Below are 16,776 nucleotides of genomic sequence, written 5' to 3'. Positions count from 1 at the left end.
GCCACTGTGGTCGCCATTGTTCCTTCTTTTCACTAGCCCTGCGTTCCACGCGTAGGCTCAATTGCAGGCATGTTCGGACCAGAGAGTCCAAGGAACTAGGTTCTGGCATTTGGGCCAATTGGTCTAAAATCTCATTGTTCAGTCCTTCCCTAAAAAGGGCTGCAACTGTTGGGGAATTCAGATCCCATTTTAATTTCTGCACCAGCAGACTAAAGTTGGACCAATAAACTCCCACAGTGTCTTTTCCTTGTCTCATTCTCAACAGCTGCCTAGCTGTGGTTATTTCATGCGCAGGGTCTAAGAAAATCGTGTCTAGATACTGCAGAAAAATTTGTAGATTTCCTAGGGCGGCATCCCTTCAAGATATTAGGGGTATAACACAGTCCTTGGCCTTCCCTTCCAAGAAATTAATCACATAAGCAACCTTCTCTTGCTCAGATTGAAATTCTTTATCCTTTATCTCAATTATGTAAGAAATTTCTGTCTTGAAAGCCATGTATTCAGAGCTTTCTCCCTTGAAGCTACGTGGACGTATAGTAAAAGTTTTCCTCACTCTATCTCCACACGTCGCTTGCAGCATGGTTCTATGTTCTCCCAGTGCTGCCGATAGTACGTCGACTTGACTTTTCAACTGTAAGTTCTGTTGCAATAAGTCCTGTAATGTTAGCTGGAGCGCTGGGGTTTCTCCTTGCCCAACTGGCGCCACAGCTCCCTCCATTTTGGCTTCTCCTTCTTTACTTAGAGTGAAGAGGCACAGAGCAGAAGGTATTCTGTCAGGCCTGGTCGTTGTCCTCTTCAGATCACCACACGAACGCTTCTTGTTCTTTTATAACTTTTTATTGCGTATTAACAAAACAATCTTATAAACGGTTCTTAACTATTATTCCTCCGAGTCACTTCTTTCAGATACCTTCTGAGCTCTGCTTCTCCGTGACCAGCCACTCTCAAAATGTCGAATGCGCCCTTCCCTTTGTTTTCCCACTCTTTTTTCTAACCTCCTGGCTAGAGCTGGCATGTATCTCCCCTCCTCCGAATCTGAGCTAGAACTGAACCCTGGCCTTTCCTGGGAACAGCCGGTCCCTCCCTGTTGTTCCTTCTGTTCTCTTCTATTAGATTCACTGCTCTCCTTCCCCCCTTGGGGAATGCTTTCTCCCTCTGAGAAACGGGAAAATTCTAACTCTTCCCTGACATTTAGGTTAATAGTATTCTAATGAGAGTGGATCAGTTTGACCAGTTGTGGTCATGAGCAATCATTGTTGTCTTCTTTATTGAGAGGCATTGTTGGCATGTAAGAAAATACTCTCTTTATTCTTAAATACAGAACTATTTATTGACCCCAGCAGCACATTGCAATTGTTAACGCCTGATGGGAACAAGCAACTACCATAGTAGAAAAAATGTATGCTATGGGGTATGAGAAAATGCACAACAGATGAAAAAAGATTACCTACATATCTATGTACCATTTGCCTTAACTCTTAGAAGGAAAAGTATTCGCAACCCACTACCGTCTTATTAGTGTGGGAAATTAGCAGCCAAACCTAACAAATGCATATTATTGCTAGTTAGCTTGAGGAGGGGCTAAGTCCACAGAGCCAGATTGCTGAATGGCAAATACTAAGATCATAGAAATACAATTGGTAGAGAGGGCTCAGTGTGATGTCATTTCTCCTCCTATCCTGGAGAGGAAGGAGCATATTGTACTAGCCCCTTCCTCTCTCTTTTCCTTTGACCAGCGTTGGAGGCTGGCATGCCTCCATTCGCTCCAGCTTTAGGAACATGCCTGAAGCTGGTTATACTGTAAATATAAGTATAGTTGTACCTCAGAAGTCGAAAGGAATCCATTCCAGAAGTCCTTTAGATTTCTGAAATGTTCGGAACCAAGGGGCAGCTTCCAATTGGTTTCCGATTGCACACTTCCAAAAAAGTTCAAAAACTGGAACACTCACTTCCGATTTTCAATTGTTCAGGAGCCGACGTATGATTGTATTCTGCCTGCATAGTTTTTAGTGTTACTGTTGCTGTGAACCAATGCATAATTATAAAGTAAGTAAATCTTATTTTTAAATTTATTTTACAAGTTGTTGCTGATTCTTTATTAAGCAGGGTAAGAAAGGGGAGCCAACTTATTTCACAGATAGACCTGTCAAAGCCAGGTTTTACAGTCTAATTCCTATGCTTTTAATTTAGCTGCCAAGAATGGAATTTTGAAACTCTGTTTAACCCACACATGTGGGTGCCTAGAGGGAGAAATTGCAATTAATATATCCTCTCCTACTATTAAAGCCCACTCCACAATTAGAAAGGTTTCGCTATGTTCTAAGGCAATCCCAGAAAAGATGGAACACATGGAGGGAAAAACACAGGATGACAATGACAGGGTGACTACATTATGTAGATGCTCTACAAAAAGTGAGTGAACAAAGCATGGCTATTCTCGAGAAAAAACCTTGTGAAGAAGCACCTCAGGATAAATATTTAGAAATAAAACCAAGTAATCGTTAGTAACCTGTAACTTTTTTATAACAATTTAACATGCCACTAACATTTCATGCATTTTTAGATTTATGAATCAACAATACCATACCAAGTTTTCTTCCCAATGGCCTCCCTCTCCTGTAGGTGGAAAATGGGGTGACTGCATTACGTAATCTTACAGATATTTTCAGATTTTGACCAGTTTAACCACAACTCAGCATTACACAGAAAATCCACATATAAATCTAAAAAAGAATATATAAATCTAATAAATAATTATAATACACAGAGAATCCAACTGACAGCATGCCAGTGATTCTGATCATACTTCTTGTGTAATGTCCAAAGGATGAATTTCTCACCAGCACAGTAAAATGTACACATTTCAGATGACCTACAGCTCAAGCATCACAAAATGGGGGAGATGCAAGGACTCCCTTTCGGATTTTATACAGGAAGCACAAATGGATGAGGCATAAGGTCCTCTTTCATACTTTGTTAGCACTTCTATGAAACAATCAAGGCTGCCTGAAGTATACCTCCATTTCTTTCTGACCATCTCCTAAAATTACTTTCCACATTGTTGTTTCAGAATGAAGACAGCTTCTCTTTTTAAAATGTAATGGTTGTATCTTCAACTTGCACAAGGCTCCCACACCTACACCAGCCAACTGAAGAAAATGGAAGTAAAAGACTGCAGCTCAAATCAATCTTCCAGTATTGTTATATTAAAATACAACTATAAATCTAAAAGGAAGCAGGTTTTGGTGCTGAAGTCCTTGAACTCCAAATGAATCACTTTCTAACTCTAAGGTTCCAGTCATATGAAGAAGGCAAATCTGAGTCATGGAACTTCTGATTACATGGAACTCTTTGTTCTCTATTAATATGTTATTATATGTTATTATAAAGCAACAGTCAACTCAGTTTACCTTTAAGTAGCGCCTTTTTCCAACTTGAGAAAAATATTTAACTTTTTGCCCCTCCATTGATAAATATTTCCCTTTAGGAATATAATAATCCATAAACACCTGGGATATAATCTGTACAAAGTCAGCAGCTGCTTGAATGCTCAACCTGCAAACCATTGGCTATTAAAATATGTAACAGAAAGAAGTGGAAACAGGCAGAATACAGCCTTAATATTTATAGTTGTCATCTGTAATCAGTAACTATCGTGCAACCTTTGGAACAATGATAAGAAGAACTTCCATATGTGTACCAATTCTAGAAAGGATTCAGATTCTGCTACTCCAAAATGCATCAGCACATTTTTCCTTTTTCACAGAAGTAATACAGTACTATAAATGCCAGTACATGACTGAATTCAGGTTACACATGTTAACAATTCAGAATAAGAGTTTAGGGTCCCCTTTCCTGAAAAAGATACCAGCAGTGCTTTTTTTCTGAGGGTACCAACACTCTTTTTCCAAGCAGAAAAGCACTGTATATCAGTGCTGTCAATGGGTACTAGTCAGGGCGGCTATATATTGCCTATGGAATCAGAGATGCCTCTGAATACTCATTGCTTGTGAGCACATGCAAGGAGAGTGGCATTGCGCTCATGTCCTGCTTGTGGCTGCCCACTGTGCAAACAGAACGCCAGACCAGGTGTGCCTTTTGCTGTGATACAGAAGGGCTCTTCTTAGTTTCTAACCAGATTATAAGACAACTAACAGGAGTCACAACAAAATTATTACTTTCACAAAATAGAATAATTCCCTGTGCCCCTGGTTCGTACACTAATATTGAGACTGGCCACTGTTGTCTGATGTTTTGAGATCATACCCTCAAGAACATGTCCCTGAATCTCCTTTGAAAGCAGCAGTTCCTCAGCAAATAACCAGCTGATGTGGAGAAAGGGTCACTGTAGGGAGAGACTTTGAAGCTGGATTGTCTTCCCATAAACACGGTTTTAACAGTGAGTCCGTAAGTGACTATGGAGGCCAATTCTGGATCCACACACGTCCTTCCAAAGTGGGGACATAGGTTTCCAGGTGGGAGTTGATCATGGTGAGGGTTCACCTTTGGTAAAGACTGTTCTCCAATTGGAGCGCTCGCAGGCCAGGGTTTCCCAGTTGTCTGGGTTTATACTACATTTTTTTAGATTGGCCTCGAGAGTCTTTGAACCTCTTTTGTTGACCACTATCAGTACGCTTTCCATTTTAAAGTTTGGAATAGAGTAGTTGCATTGGAAGACGATAATCAGCATCTGTACATGACTAGTCCAACAAAGTTGATGTTGAAGAATCATTGCTTCAACACTGGTGATCTTTGCTTCATCCAGTACACTGGCATTAGTTTACCTGCCTTCCCAAGTGATGTGTAAAAACTTTCAGAGACACCATTGATGTAATCTTTTGAGGAGCTGGAAATGGTGTTTATAAGTGGTCCACATTTCACAACCATACAGTACAATAGCTTTGTAAACAAGCATTTTGGTTTCCCTGCAAATGTCCTGGTCCTCAAACACTCTGCACTTCAATCAGGAGAAAGCTGCACTCACAGAGCTCAGACGATGCTAGATTTTGGCATCAATGTTAGCCCTTTTGGAAAGAGAACTGCCCAAGTAGGAGAAGTGATCAACATCTCCCAACGTTACACCATTGAGTTGGATTTGTGGTGCTGCGGAGGGATTGTTTTGTGCTTGTTGGTGCAGCACTTTGGTTTTTTGGATGTTGAGTGCTAGGTCAAGCTTTTCTTAACCTTCTCCAAAGATATTTCCAGCCAAGGAAGCCGATGTTTGTCCACAGACAGCCTTTCCGGGTCATGGCCCGCGTGACTAAACTGCTTCTGACGGAAGCCAGAACGCACAGAAACACGGTTTACCTTCTTGCCATAGCAGTACCTGTTTATCTACTTGCACTGGTGTGCTTTCAAACGGCTAGGTTGGCAGGAAATGGGACAGAGCAATGGGAGCTCACCCCGCCGTGCAAATTCAAACCACCATCATACGACTGGCTAGCCCAAGAGGCTTGGTGGTTTAGACCCCAGCACCACCCGAGTCCCATTCAGATGTAGCCCTACTGAGGTCCTACTAGGGTCCATGTGAACACTTCTATGTAAGTAGCATAAGTATTACCATTAAAGATAATGTTTAACGACACTACCTTGAGCCTAATAAGAAACCTCCCTCAAATCAATGTTAGCCAGTTACATAAATAAATTTCTGGAAGGTAAACCATTGCATGTAATTACACAAAAACATCTTGTGATTCATTTCTAAGAACAGATATTTCTGTTTATACAGGTAATCTTTCAGAGTGTCTGATTTTATTACTTGTTCAAATAAGTGAACTGCATGACTTACCAAAAGAGAACTGCGGTTATTAAAATTACCCTTGCCAGAACAGCACATGGAAAATACCACTAAGTCTCAGGCATATTTGCATGTTTACATTTTATCTTATGGACAATTAGATGCATAGCTGCCAACTTTCAGATTTGAAAATAAGGGATCAGCAGCCTCGAAAATAAGGGATTAGCAGCCTCACCTGTCCCGGGGACAGTCTACGGGATATCTAACAATCTGGGATAGCAGTGGGAAGCAGCGGGAAACAGCGCTGGAATAAGGGAATTTCCCGCAAAAAAAGGGAAGGTTGACAGCTATGACTAGATGTCAAACCAGAAACTAAAACTTTCCATGTGACTTTTCCCCTTTTCAACATACTCTCAAAATAGAACACAATCTCTGCAAATGGTACAATTATTATTAAGAGATAGTGCAGAATGAAGAACCAAAATATTTTGTATTCTGGCAGCAAATTCTGCTTGTTCCATGGATTTTATGGGCTTCTCTTGGTTCTCTCTGTCACCTCCCATAAGCATCACTGCACCATCAATATGGAAGCAAGTCTGAATACGGAGTTACTCAGCTAAAATTAATTGAGAATCTTTTGATGTATCCATTCCCATGGACCCACCAAGATGCAGATAGGAAAAGCACAGGAAACCCTTCATCCAAATTTTGTCGCTGGATCTTCCATATGTAAGCTGCTTACTGAGTCACAACATCCTGATGGTGGAGTCTGTTGTGGCTGATTTCATGATTGTGGCCATCACTGGGTCGTTAGCAGCCATAAAGGGCTCTGAAAACCACATTTTGTCTCTCCTGGACTTTTCAGAGCAATTTGAGAGATTTTCCAATTCCTTAAAATTTAGGCTATTTCTAAATGCAAGTTCAGAGTCTTCTGTTTATGTTAAACTGCAAAATTTAAAAGTCATTAAGAGAATGGGCCAAGTTTAATTTCCAGCTTTAAAAGTTCTCATCTCTGCCACATTAAACATTCCAGAGAGTAAATATTAGATTTGTTTATTTCTACAGGACAGTGTGCTAAACTGAGGGGCTCTCAGGCTGGATGCAAAATAACAACTTTATGTAAGTTGCTTCCCCAAAGGTGCATTTGCAGTCTATCAGTGCATTTTTTTAAAAAAATAAATCAAGTAATCCAAGATTACTAAGCCTTCTCATTGGCTGCTACTACCTGCACTTTGGATAAGTAACAACAAGCAACAGCAGCCATCAGAGAGGACAAGGAAAGGATCGGGGATGCGGTTTCCGTGATCTTCTCTAACAAGAAAAAGGAAGGTGAGTGGGCAACAAGCTTCCTCCTTGATGGGGAAGGGTAGGAAGGCCAAGGTGAGGTTGCAGCTTCTCCCCAGCTTGTGTGGTTGCTGCATCCAGGAATGAGATGTGTGCAGTGCAGCTGGCTGAGTGCTGAATGGGACACAGCTGTGGGAAACCTGTATCAACTTCATTGGTGTCTAGCATAAAAGCAAGACTAGAAGGAGAGACTAGGGTGATTGTCAGCAGGTTCCAGGACCCTGTTTGTTGTGAGATTTTGAGGGGTGATCTGTGAGTTGGTTTGGGCCCTTGCTGACAGCTGCCATAGCTTGATGGAGTCCTGGGTGAGAGTCTGGAGTCAGAGAGGTTTTGAGTGGGGAGGTGTGTCAGAAGTGGAAGGAACAGGTATCAGTATATGTTTAATAGTAATTTGAATTAACATTTTTACTGTGTATTTTTGTAACATTTGTTGCTTTAGTTTGCATCACTTAAGAGATATTTTTATATTTTAAGTGGTATAGAAAGGGTCTGCCTAAATTAATAAATGTGGCTGCTAGCCACAACTGGGAGGGAAGCTTCTGTAAATTTAACTCCATATTAAGATGACAACATGTGAACTAGCCCTAAAAGATCTTTGAGACTGCCCCACTCTTGAAATAAATCTTCTGCTTTGGTGTAGTTCATGGGGGGGGGGGATTAGAAGTGTCAACGTTAGTGTTCTGTACCAGTGTACAATATTTCCAAAAAAGTTACATGCAACAAAAACCTTTTTGTACGTTTTCTCCTCGTTTTGTTTTGTTTCATTTTGTTTTCCGGAAGGAGGATCTCCATTTTCAGATATAGACTGCATCTGAAAAGTTTAAAAAAAATTATCTAAGGATTTGAATACAAGTTGTATATAATAGTCAAATAATAAAGCAGTAAACATAAAATAAGAACAGCATCAGATCAACACTGGAGTAGAAGTCAGTCAAATGTCAGAAAAAGAGAGGGAGTATACAGCCTAAAAGCCAGATCAAATGCCATTAAAAGCAGAAAAGAACACAAAGGACATTGCGGCACCTAAAAGATAATAATAAAAGGTGCCTTGGACTGACAGACCACTCATTAGCTGGGTCCTGGTTCACACATCTAATTAAACCATATTTTAAAATGAACTATGAATTAATGTGCCTGCTTTTCAACAGTTCCTATGGAGCTCCTCTCCAACTTGCTGCCCTGCTGCAGATGAAGCAAGCCACAGCCTGGCTTGTCATGCCATCCAAACTTGAACTCGTAGCTTATTTTACTCTAAGCAAACCACTAGCAGTAAGCCAAGAACAATTAGTGGTTATCCTTCATGGGTTCTTTGGAGAGAAACAAACCACGAGGCCAGGTCTGGATGACATGACAATGGCTTGCTTCATCTGCAGCACAGCAGCAGCAGCAGGAGAGGAACGCCATAGGGACTTTTGAACAGCATATAACAGTGTTTGTTTGTTTTAAACAATGGTTTAATGCAGTGGTGGGGAACCTCCAATGCTTGGGCCTAATAAAGACTGCCAGACAGTTTGAGATTAAACTGCCCACCTTTCCTTGGCACAGCCAAGTTCAAAAAGGAATTCCAAGTTGCAGCTGTAGCTTGAAGTTTCATTCACCTGATGTAATATGCTGCAAGGTGGACAGACCCCCTCACAGAGGCCTACCTTGGGTTCATGTGACAGTCAAACTGGACCAGTAATGCTTGTCTTTTAGGGTCATAGCTTTAGTTTTAGTCCTCAATGTAAATAGAGGGTGTGGTAGAAGAACTTCACCACAGACGGCAGCCTCCTCTGAATACCAGCTGCTGAGACTCACAAGTGTGTGTGTTGGGGGGGCGGAGAGCTCTTACACTCAGGTCCTGCTTCTGGGCTTCCCATCGACATTTGGTTGGCCACTGTGAGAACAGGTTTCTGGACTAGATGGGTCTTTTGCCTGATGCAGAAGGGTTCCTCTTAACAATCTTCTTACTATAGAGGTTACCAGGAAATATATGCTTCTGATTTTAGAGTTTTGATTCAACATTTTTGACACCCGAAAGACCAATGTTGAGCTGAATTACTACAAAAATAAAGCAGCAGGGTACTTCAAAACTGTCCTTGGACTGCAGCACCACAAGTCTCTCTTTTGCTTTCTCCAGCCTATGCCTGAATATACCACCTACACCAAAAGAAACAGTCTTATAAACTCTGTTAGATTAATACTGTTATTACAAGGAACCTACCTTTCCTAGCTATGTTGCAAATAATCTGGACTTTAGAGAGACAACCAGCCCATTCATGGATGCTGTCAGTTTTTCCAAGACCCTGTTAAAGCAAAACATAGTTACTTATTTATTCATTTACAGAGTTTATATGCTGCCCAATTAACCATATAAATTATATTATACCTTACATGTGCACACCTAGTTGCAGTGAGCCAATCACAAGTTCCTCATTTCTATGCTCAAATACAGCCTTTGTCCTAAATACAATGTCAAAGTCTCAATGACCTCCTAATTATAAAACATTCTCAGAAGGTGGTAAATGCACAAAATAAAATACTGTGCCTGTCTTGAAGAAAGGAGAATGGAGATGACTGGGAAAGGGGCAACGAATCTGAATGGACCTGATTATAAACAGGGTTAGAACTCTTCCCTAGGGGGCAATCCTTTTACTTCTGCTTCCCATGAATTATTCAAATTCATGCACATAACTGAATTTATTATGTTTAAGTAGGAGGCTGCTGAACAAGTAGCAAATAAAATGAAGGTAGTTCTTTTGGTCTGAAAGAAAGACTCCATAATTGGAAGTACCTTTATTAGGACCAACCAAAATGTTACAAAATTGTAGTAAGCTTTCCAGTCTATTGGGCAGCTGTTACACTGAGGTGTTTTGGTGGGAGGGGTGAAGAAGATGTGTAAAAGTATAACACAATGTTCACAAAGACCATGCTCAAAGCATAGAAAGAAGAAGTAGGCAAACTGTCCCCAACCCCATTCCCACTAATCCCCCTGGCACACCACCCTTTATTCCAACACGTAGCTCAAAATCTCCAGATAAAAACCTGGCAAGCCAAAGGCTTATAATGCCTAGCAGACTTCTACAAAAATAAGAAACCCATATCAACACAAGAAATACAAGACAAACTAGGGGACACCCAAATGCCCTGGGTAACACACCACCAATACATGCCCTCTTAAACGACCCAGTAGTAAAATCAGCAGCAACTAGGCCCTTGACAACCTTTGAAAACCTCCTCCGGATGGTATCCACAATATACAAAATACTGCTCCAAAATCCCACAAACCCCCTCAATGTAATAAAAAAACAATGGGAGGACGATGTAGGCTATGAGATTAACCCCACCTAGTAGACCAGAATGGGGTCCAAACCTCCCTTTAAATCCATATCAGAGAAAAGAACTCACTATGAAACTCACAGGTGGTACCTAACACCACAGAAAATAATGCTAATATGTCTAGGAACCTCACCAAAATGCTGGAGAGGATGCACCTCCACAGGCACATACCTCCACATGTGGTGGGAATGTCCTAAAATCCAACTCTTTTGGACAACAATCATACAAGAAATATGCAAAATAATTAAGCAAGTATTAGAAGTCACCCCAGAACTGGCCCTACTAAACATCTTCCAAGATAATAATGCCCACTCACACCACAAAGAGCTCATAACCCACCTACTCTCAGCAGCCAGAAACATCATAGCCAGACACTGGAGAGACTTGTCAGGAGGAAGCATGGACCAAAGGTATCAAATAGTATGGGAAACAGCCTTATTAGAAAAACTATAAACTGAAACTGACAAATAGAAGAAGACGCCTTCACCCTGGTATGGTTCCCCTTTATCACATACACAGTCCAACAAGACAACAACAACAAGAATCCGCCGACAGCATATGAATCAATCTGACTAGCCTGATTCAAAAATGCACACTCACAAAAATAAATCTCACTACAACCAACCAAAGACAACCAACCACACCCTAGGCCACCCCCAACCTCTCTCACCACCAAGGAAATACAACAAGTGAATAGTTAGAGAACCCATACAAGTGACGCCGACACAACACCCTCCCCCCAAGTAGAATAGAAGCATAACCACCCAACCCCACTCACCATTCCCCCTTCCCCTCTTCCTCACCTCTCCTCCTCTTCTTCTTCTTCTTCCTAATTGTTTGAACCAATTCATGAACCAAGAACTTATACATTGATCACTAATAATGAAACGTATGTTGTAGATATTTTTTTCACATTATGCTATTTTTGTGATATACAAATGACATGAGAAAATCTGGCATGCTTATTTATATAACATTATTCTTATTTATAGGTAAAGGGTAAAGGGACCCCTGTCCATTAGGTCCAGTCGTGACCGACTCTGGGGTTGGGGCGCTCATCTCGCTTTATTGGCTGAGGGAGCTGGTGTACAGCTTCCAGCTCACGTGGCCAGCATGACTAAGCCGCTTCTGGCGAACCAGAGCAGCGCACAGAAACACCGTTTACCTTCCCGCCGGAGCGGTACCTATTTATCTACTTGTACTTTGACATGCTTTCGAACTGCTAGGTTGGCAGGAGCAGGGACCGAACAACGGGAGCTCACCCCATCGCAGGGATTCGAACTGCCGACCTTCAGATCAGCAAGTCCTAGGCTCTGTGGTTTAACCCACAGTGCCACCCATGTCTTGTTTATAAAACCCACCAAAACACTCACAAAAAAACCACACTAATCCACCACTATCCTGAGATACAACCAGCAGCTTCAAAATTTTCCTCCAATAATAGCAAAACATTCATGCTCAATGTGAAAGAGAGGCTAGGTTGTGCTCAATATATCTGGAAATTTTATTCAACAACATTTTTATCCATATGAACATTGCCCTGTAAAATTGCCAAGGTTAGGGAGACATATGGTGAACTCCTGACTTGAAGAACAATTGACCATGCAAGAAGCTCAACCATATAAGAACACGGTTCTGTTAATTGAACTGTCTTGAATGTTGAGATGGGATAGAAATTTGGCTCAGTTTGCATTTAAATATGAAGTTCTCTTATTCACACTTTCCAAAACAATACTGAAAAAACACAGCCATCTTTCAAAATTCACACTTTTCAAAATTTGCAATGCAGTTCTCTAGCCAAGTAATGTGTACGAAAATGCATGCATACAAATGCATATACAAGTCAAAATAACATACCATGATGCATTATATTAAGGGAAATTGTGTATGCTAGGAGAAATTTGAGCTGAAATGCTGATGAATTTTCACGAGAAAAGAAATTCACAAACTAATATGGAAATGTGGACAACTGAACTTAAAATGAAAAGTAACAGGTAAAGTGAGAAATAGAAAGAGAAATGGATAGATTCAGCCACCCCTTCTTGCATGTCTGAAACTTTCCATCTCTTCTGTAGACCTGGACAAAGTTTTAGCAGGATCCGGATGCAGAAGTGTTCTTATGCAAATTAGTTTAGGCATCCCACTATGCTGTTATTCTTGGGAAAGTATCAGTATGTTCTCTGACAGGGCTGGAAGACTGCCAGTCCTCCTCAAGTTCAACATTTGCTTGGTAGGCATTTTTTACTAACTCAGTTTCTTTAAATATTTCTGCTGCCCAGTGAGTGTGTCACATTCCTGCACGGTTACAGAAGAGAGTCTGCAACTAAAATGCACACCCACCAATTCTTGCCACTTTGGTGCAGCCCTCCTTTGAGTCTAACAAAAGGGAAACTCCTGGAGTGTCACAGTTTTTGATCTCTGCCTCCTAACCACCTATCTAGCTGAGATTAAAGAAATGCCGGGGAAAATGTGTTTCCCCCCAAAACATGGAGGCCCAGAATAAGAGCCTCATGTTCAGTAAACATGGCAGACATCTAATAGAGGTCTAAATTGAAACTCTTTCCTGTTAGGCTCTCTCCAAAAAAACAGGGCGCTACTAGAAAAGACTGTCCCAGCATGAAGTTTTGGATGCATTCTATTCATTCCAGGAGTTACAGGAATAGTTTTGATTGCTCAGATGCTGCACCCACCTGCAGTCAGATCCCCTCTGGTATAATAGGCTACTAATAAACCAGAAAGAGCACAGTTCCTGGTTTCACACATGCAAGTAGCAAGGGCCCACTTAGCCTTTATAAATCTACACCACATGAGGGGTGAAACTCATATTTCCTCAAATCTCAAAACGAACAAACACGGTTTTGCATACTCCAGCTCATGAGGACCTGAAAAACAGAGAACACTATCAACTGCAAAGGAATGCCAGTTATAATTATGACAAACGTAATACTGATTACAACCAGTAAAATGCCTCTGCAGCATAAAATCTGCAAATCACATTTTCTCAAGCACAACTGTGTACCCTGAAGAGCTTGCTACAGCTTTAATAGCAGTGTTCAATAAGAAAACCCTTAAGTATTTCCTTATAGCATTATCTGGTCTATGTAATAGCAATAACTGCATAGCAGAAATGTGAATTATTTAAAGTGAATTTTAATGATACTAAAGTCATGGAAACTATAGCTTATTATTAACAAACTCAAAATCATAGTACAGCTAAATCATTCCCCCCCCCCAGGAAATGGTCTGCTAGCCTCAATTTCTATGATGGGCAAATGTGCTAAAAATATCAAATATCTTTTAAAGCTCACATACTGAATCTCTCTAGATAATTCTCAAAGCTACACAGACAAGTGTAAAGAATAGCAAGATAAAACTGAGTATCCCCAGGCTTCAAGTTCAGAATCACTAACACAAACTGAGTTCTGAAAGGTCAGATACATGTTGAAATTCACAAGAATGGCTGAGGGCAGGAATGGCCAGCTGGCAGCCTCAGAGCCGCCTGAGAACTCCAGCGGCCCTTTTGCAGCTCTGGAAAGATGAAGAAGCAGCCTGACTAAAAAGCAAACAGAACTTCGAAGCACATGACAAAAGTGATCATTTGCTACAAAACAAAGGTAAGACAAAAGAAAATGCCCTGTCCCAAAGGAGCAGCCAATCCACATCAAATGGGAAATTAATTATCCTCTCCTCTGTAACACCAGTCCTGTCATATCCAGAACCCACAGCATCCAGGCTTCTGGAAACAACACAGTAATGGAGGCTGCAATCCTATGCACACACTGGGAGTAAAGGTCACTTAACTGAGCTGTGAGCTTTTTCTGCAAATGCACCACTTACCATGTTTTGTGGGGGTTAAAATATCCCCCTCCTTAAAATGAAATGAGGCAAAGAGTAAGCTGACAGTAGCCTGACCTGCAAAAATTAGCAGATGATTATATTAGCTCCATGTTATGAAAACTCACACCTGCTTATTTCTGCAGATCAAGCTGTTTGTTTAAAAGGCTGGGTTGGGTACAGGCATTGCAACCACAAGGAGAAGGAAAGGTCTGTCCCATCACAAGAGTATCATATACTATGATTTATATGGTCAGAATCTAAGTTAATGAAACAGGGAAGGACAAAAGATATTTGTGCTTTTTTTTTTTTTACAAGGACAGCTGCAAACATCACTACAAATACTGTAAGCACATATACGTCATTCCATTTGCTAACTAGAAGAAATTTATATACAAAAGATCCACAACATTTTCAGCACCTTGTATCCTTCTTCATGCATTTAAGTTGATAAATAAGTACATAAAAGAAAGTAACTTGAAAATGATGGCTTTGCTGGGTTTTAGGGCTGTCACCTAGTAAAAGAAATATCAATCATATGGTTTTCATTAGTCAATTAATTCAGCTAGGTATCTGCATATTAAAAAAATAGCTCTGAAGGAAAAATAGCATTATTTTCAGTGATCCATAACCAGAAGTAGCAATGGAAGGTGCAAGCCACCTCTGACTTGGTTTGTTTGTTTAATTTGTATCTGAAGTGGTCATCAGAGAGTAGTGCAGAATCAAGAATGGCCTGCCTGACATAATGCTGGCAAGTGCCTACGTTGTTAAGACTATATAACCCAATGCTGGCTATGTTCCCATTCCAAGCAAGGGCAATTTTCTTGTCTTTCCTCTGAACCAGCTTTGTATCATCAACATAGAACAAAATATGACAGCGACAAAGCCAATTCAGAGCGACAGTGGAAACAATGCCATCACTCTGAGTTGGATTTGCAATATATTTATGCTCACTACATGATCCCCAATTATTAGAGATCACATTCCCAGTAATCTATGTGTGAACAGACAAATTTAACAATTGATTAATGTGGGGGAAGCTTCACTACTCCATATATTCCTCACTCTTTAGCACATATGCATGACAGAAACGTCACACCAAACTATTGTTTAAAAAGGTAACTAAGCAAACCCATGGTAGAAAATCTTTCTCCTTGGTAAGCTTGATCTGTACTGGGCTAGGGAAAATGTAATATAAACATGGGAGTGTCTGGGAAAGAATATTTTGTGCCTTCAACCTTGCTGCATAAAAATTGTGTGCCTGTGCAGCCCTGGAAATTTGCTTCTAGCAACCACAATTACCATAAACAGATTAAAATAAACTTATTAGATTTTGATTACACAAGGTAAAATCAATTTATTTTCAGAAACAAATATATATGTATCTGCAGAGGACTGATACCTCTCAGAAAGGATCGACAAGCAATCAGTTTCCAGAGAACACTGTGGCCAATTTATTTTGGATAAATGAATGGTGTTTCTTATATCCAAGTAAGAACTTGTCTGAATACAGAAGCCTCTGAAAAGGATGTTGCCTCTCCCAATGGAAATAAAACATACTGAAAGGAATAATACATATTGAACCAATTCTGTACATATACAGCTCTACAAGATTATGCAAAATGTAAACATTGAATACAAATATTGCTTTTTTTCTTCACATACATGAATTTGTGTTCATGAAATTAAAAAATAAATAAATACAAAGGTACAGTCATAAGCTAAGAACTGCTGTGCCTTCACCATAAATCTAAATTAAGAAGAAAACATTAAGTTGAATAAGACCTGATCCTTTGTTACGAACAGGACGTTCTGAGCACTTAAGGGGATTTTAAGAAACATAAGTCCCACCCTTACCAGCCTCAAAAAAGAAGTTAATCTTTGTATAACCTTTCAGTTTTAGCTCATCATTCAAGAGCTGGAGATAGAAGAATTGGCAGGATCCAAACAACTGCTTACCTCCAGCTGCAACCCCCAACCCACTCCTGCCACTGCAACAGCATTTCAGAGACACCCCCTCAGCTCTTTTTGCTTGCGGGGGGCGGGGAGAGAGAACAGTGGAAGTATGAAATCCTGTTCCATAAGTGGAATGTTCCTTGCAGTTATTCTGTATAGCTATGGTTTCTCACAGTGTGCATGTTCATTGACTACAGTGGGATAAGATGGGGGGGTCACAATGCCTCTATTGTGTCACCTACAATTCTGACCTGTATCTGGCCAAGTTCCTTTTGAACAATGGAATAAAATATGTTTGTATTTCTGTTCTGTCTGCTTCACAATGGGTATGATCAGTACAGCTGTTTGAGTATTTTCAAAGATGCAGCCAACTTTGGAATGTTCTTTTGCTACAAAGAGCCAGGCATAATAAGATTTGTGATTGTAGAAGGGTGTGGGAGGAAGACTAATTAGACAGGGCCCTCTCTAGCCATGGGTTTAAAAGAAATAGACTAATCACCAGAACATCTCTTGTCTATAAACAATCACAGTGTGAGGCCCGTCCAGAAGAAAGTACCAGCAAATCAAAGACAATGAAAGGGGAAACA

General features: G+C 40.5%; 1 protein-coding gene and 1 long non-coding RNA gene across 5 annotated transcripts in view; one reads left to right on the top strand and one right to left on the bottom strand.

Moving 5' to 3' along the window:
- PIP5K1B (phosphatidylinositol-4-phosphate 5-kinase type 1 beta) overlaps positions 1 to 9,366 on the bottom strand; it is a gene marked incomplete at its 3' end in the record, with an annotated part of 78,361 nt that extends 68,995 nt beyond the window's left edge. For 3 of the 4 annotated variants that reach the window (XM_079996103.1, XM_079996105.1, XM_079996102.1), the window contains exons 1-2: positions 9,285 to 9,366; positions 7,809 to 7,892 (exon numbers count right to left, since the gene is read on the bottom strand). In XM_079996103.1, coding sequence (XP_079852229.1) covers positions 7,809 to 7,892 — 84 coding nt within the window. In that variant the 5' untranslated portion in view covers positions 9,285 to 9,366. The remainder of the gene's footprint in view (positions 1 to 7,808; positions 7,893 to 9,284) is intronic. The other variant, XM_079996104.1, reaches the window with a different exon arrangement.
- The window catches only part of LOC307227099, a 208,191-nt gene that overhangs the window by 65,749 nt on the left and 125,666 nt on the right, over positions 1 to 16,776 (top strand). The window lies entirely within an intron of this gene.

This window comes from Podarcis cretensis (genome assembly GCF_951804945.1).
Source record: "Podarcis cretensis genome assembly, chromosome: 11".
Lineage (NCBI taxonomy): Eukaryota > Metazoa > Chordata > Lepidosauria > Squamata > Lacertidae > Podarcis > Podarcis cretensis.
Note: the sequence above shows the minus strand (reverse complement) of the source record. Positions and strands in the feature narration are given on the sequence as shown.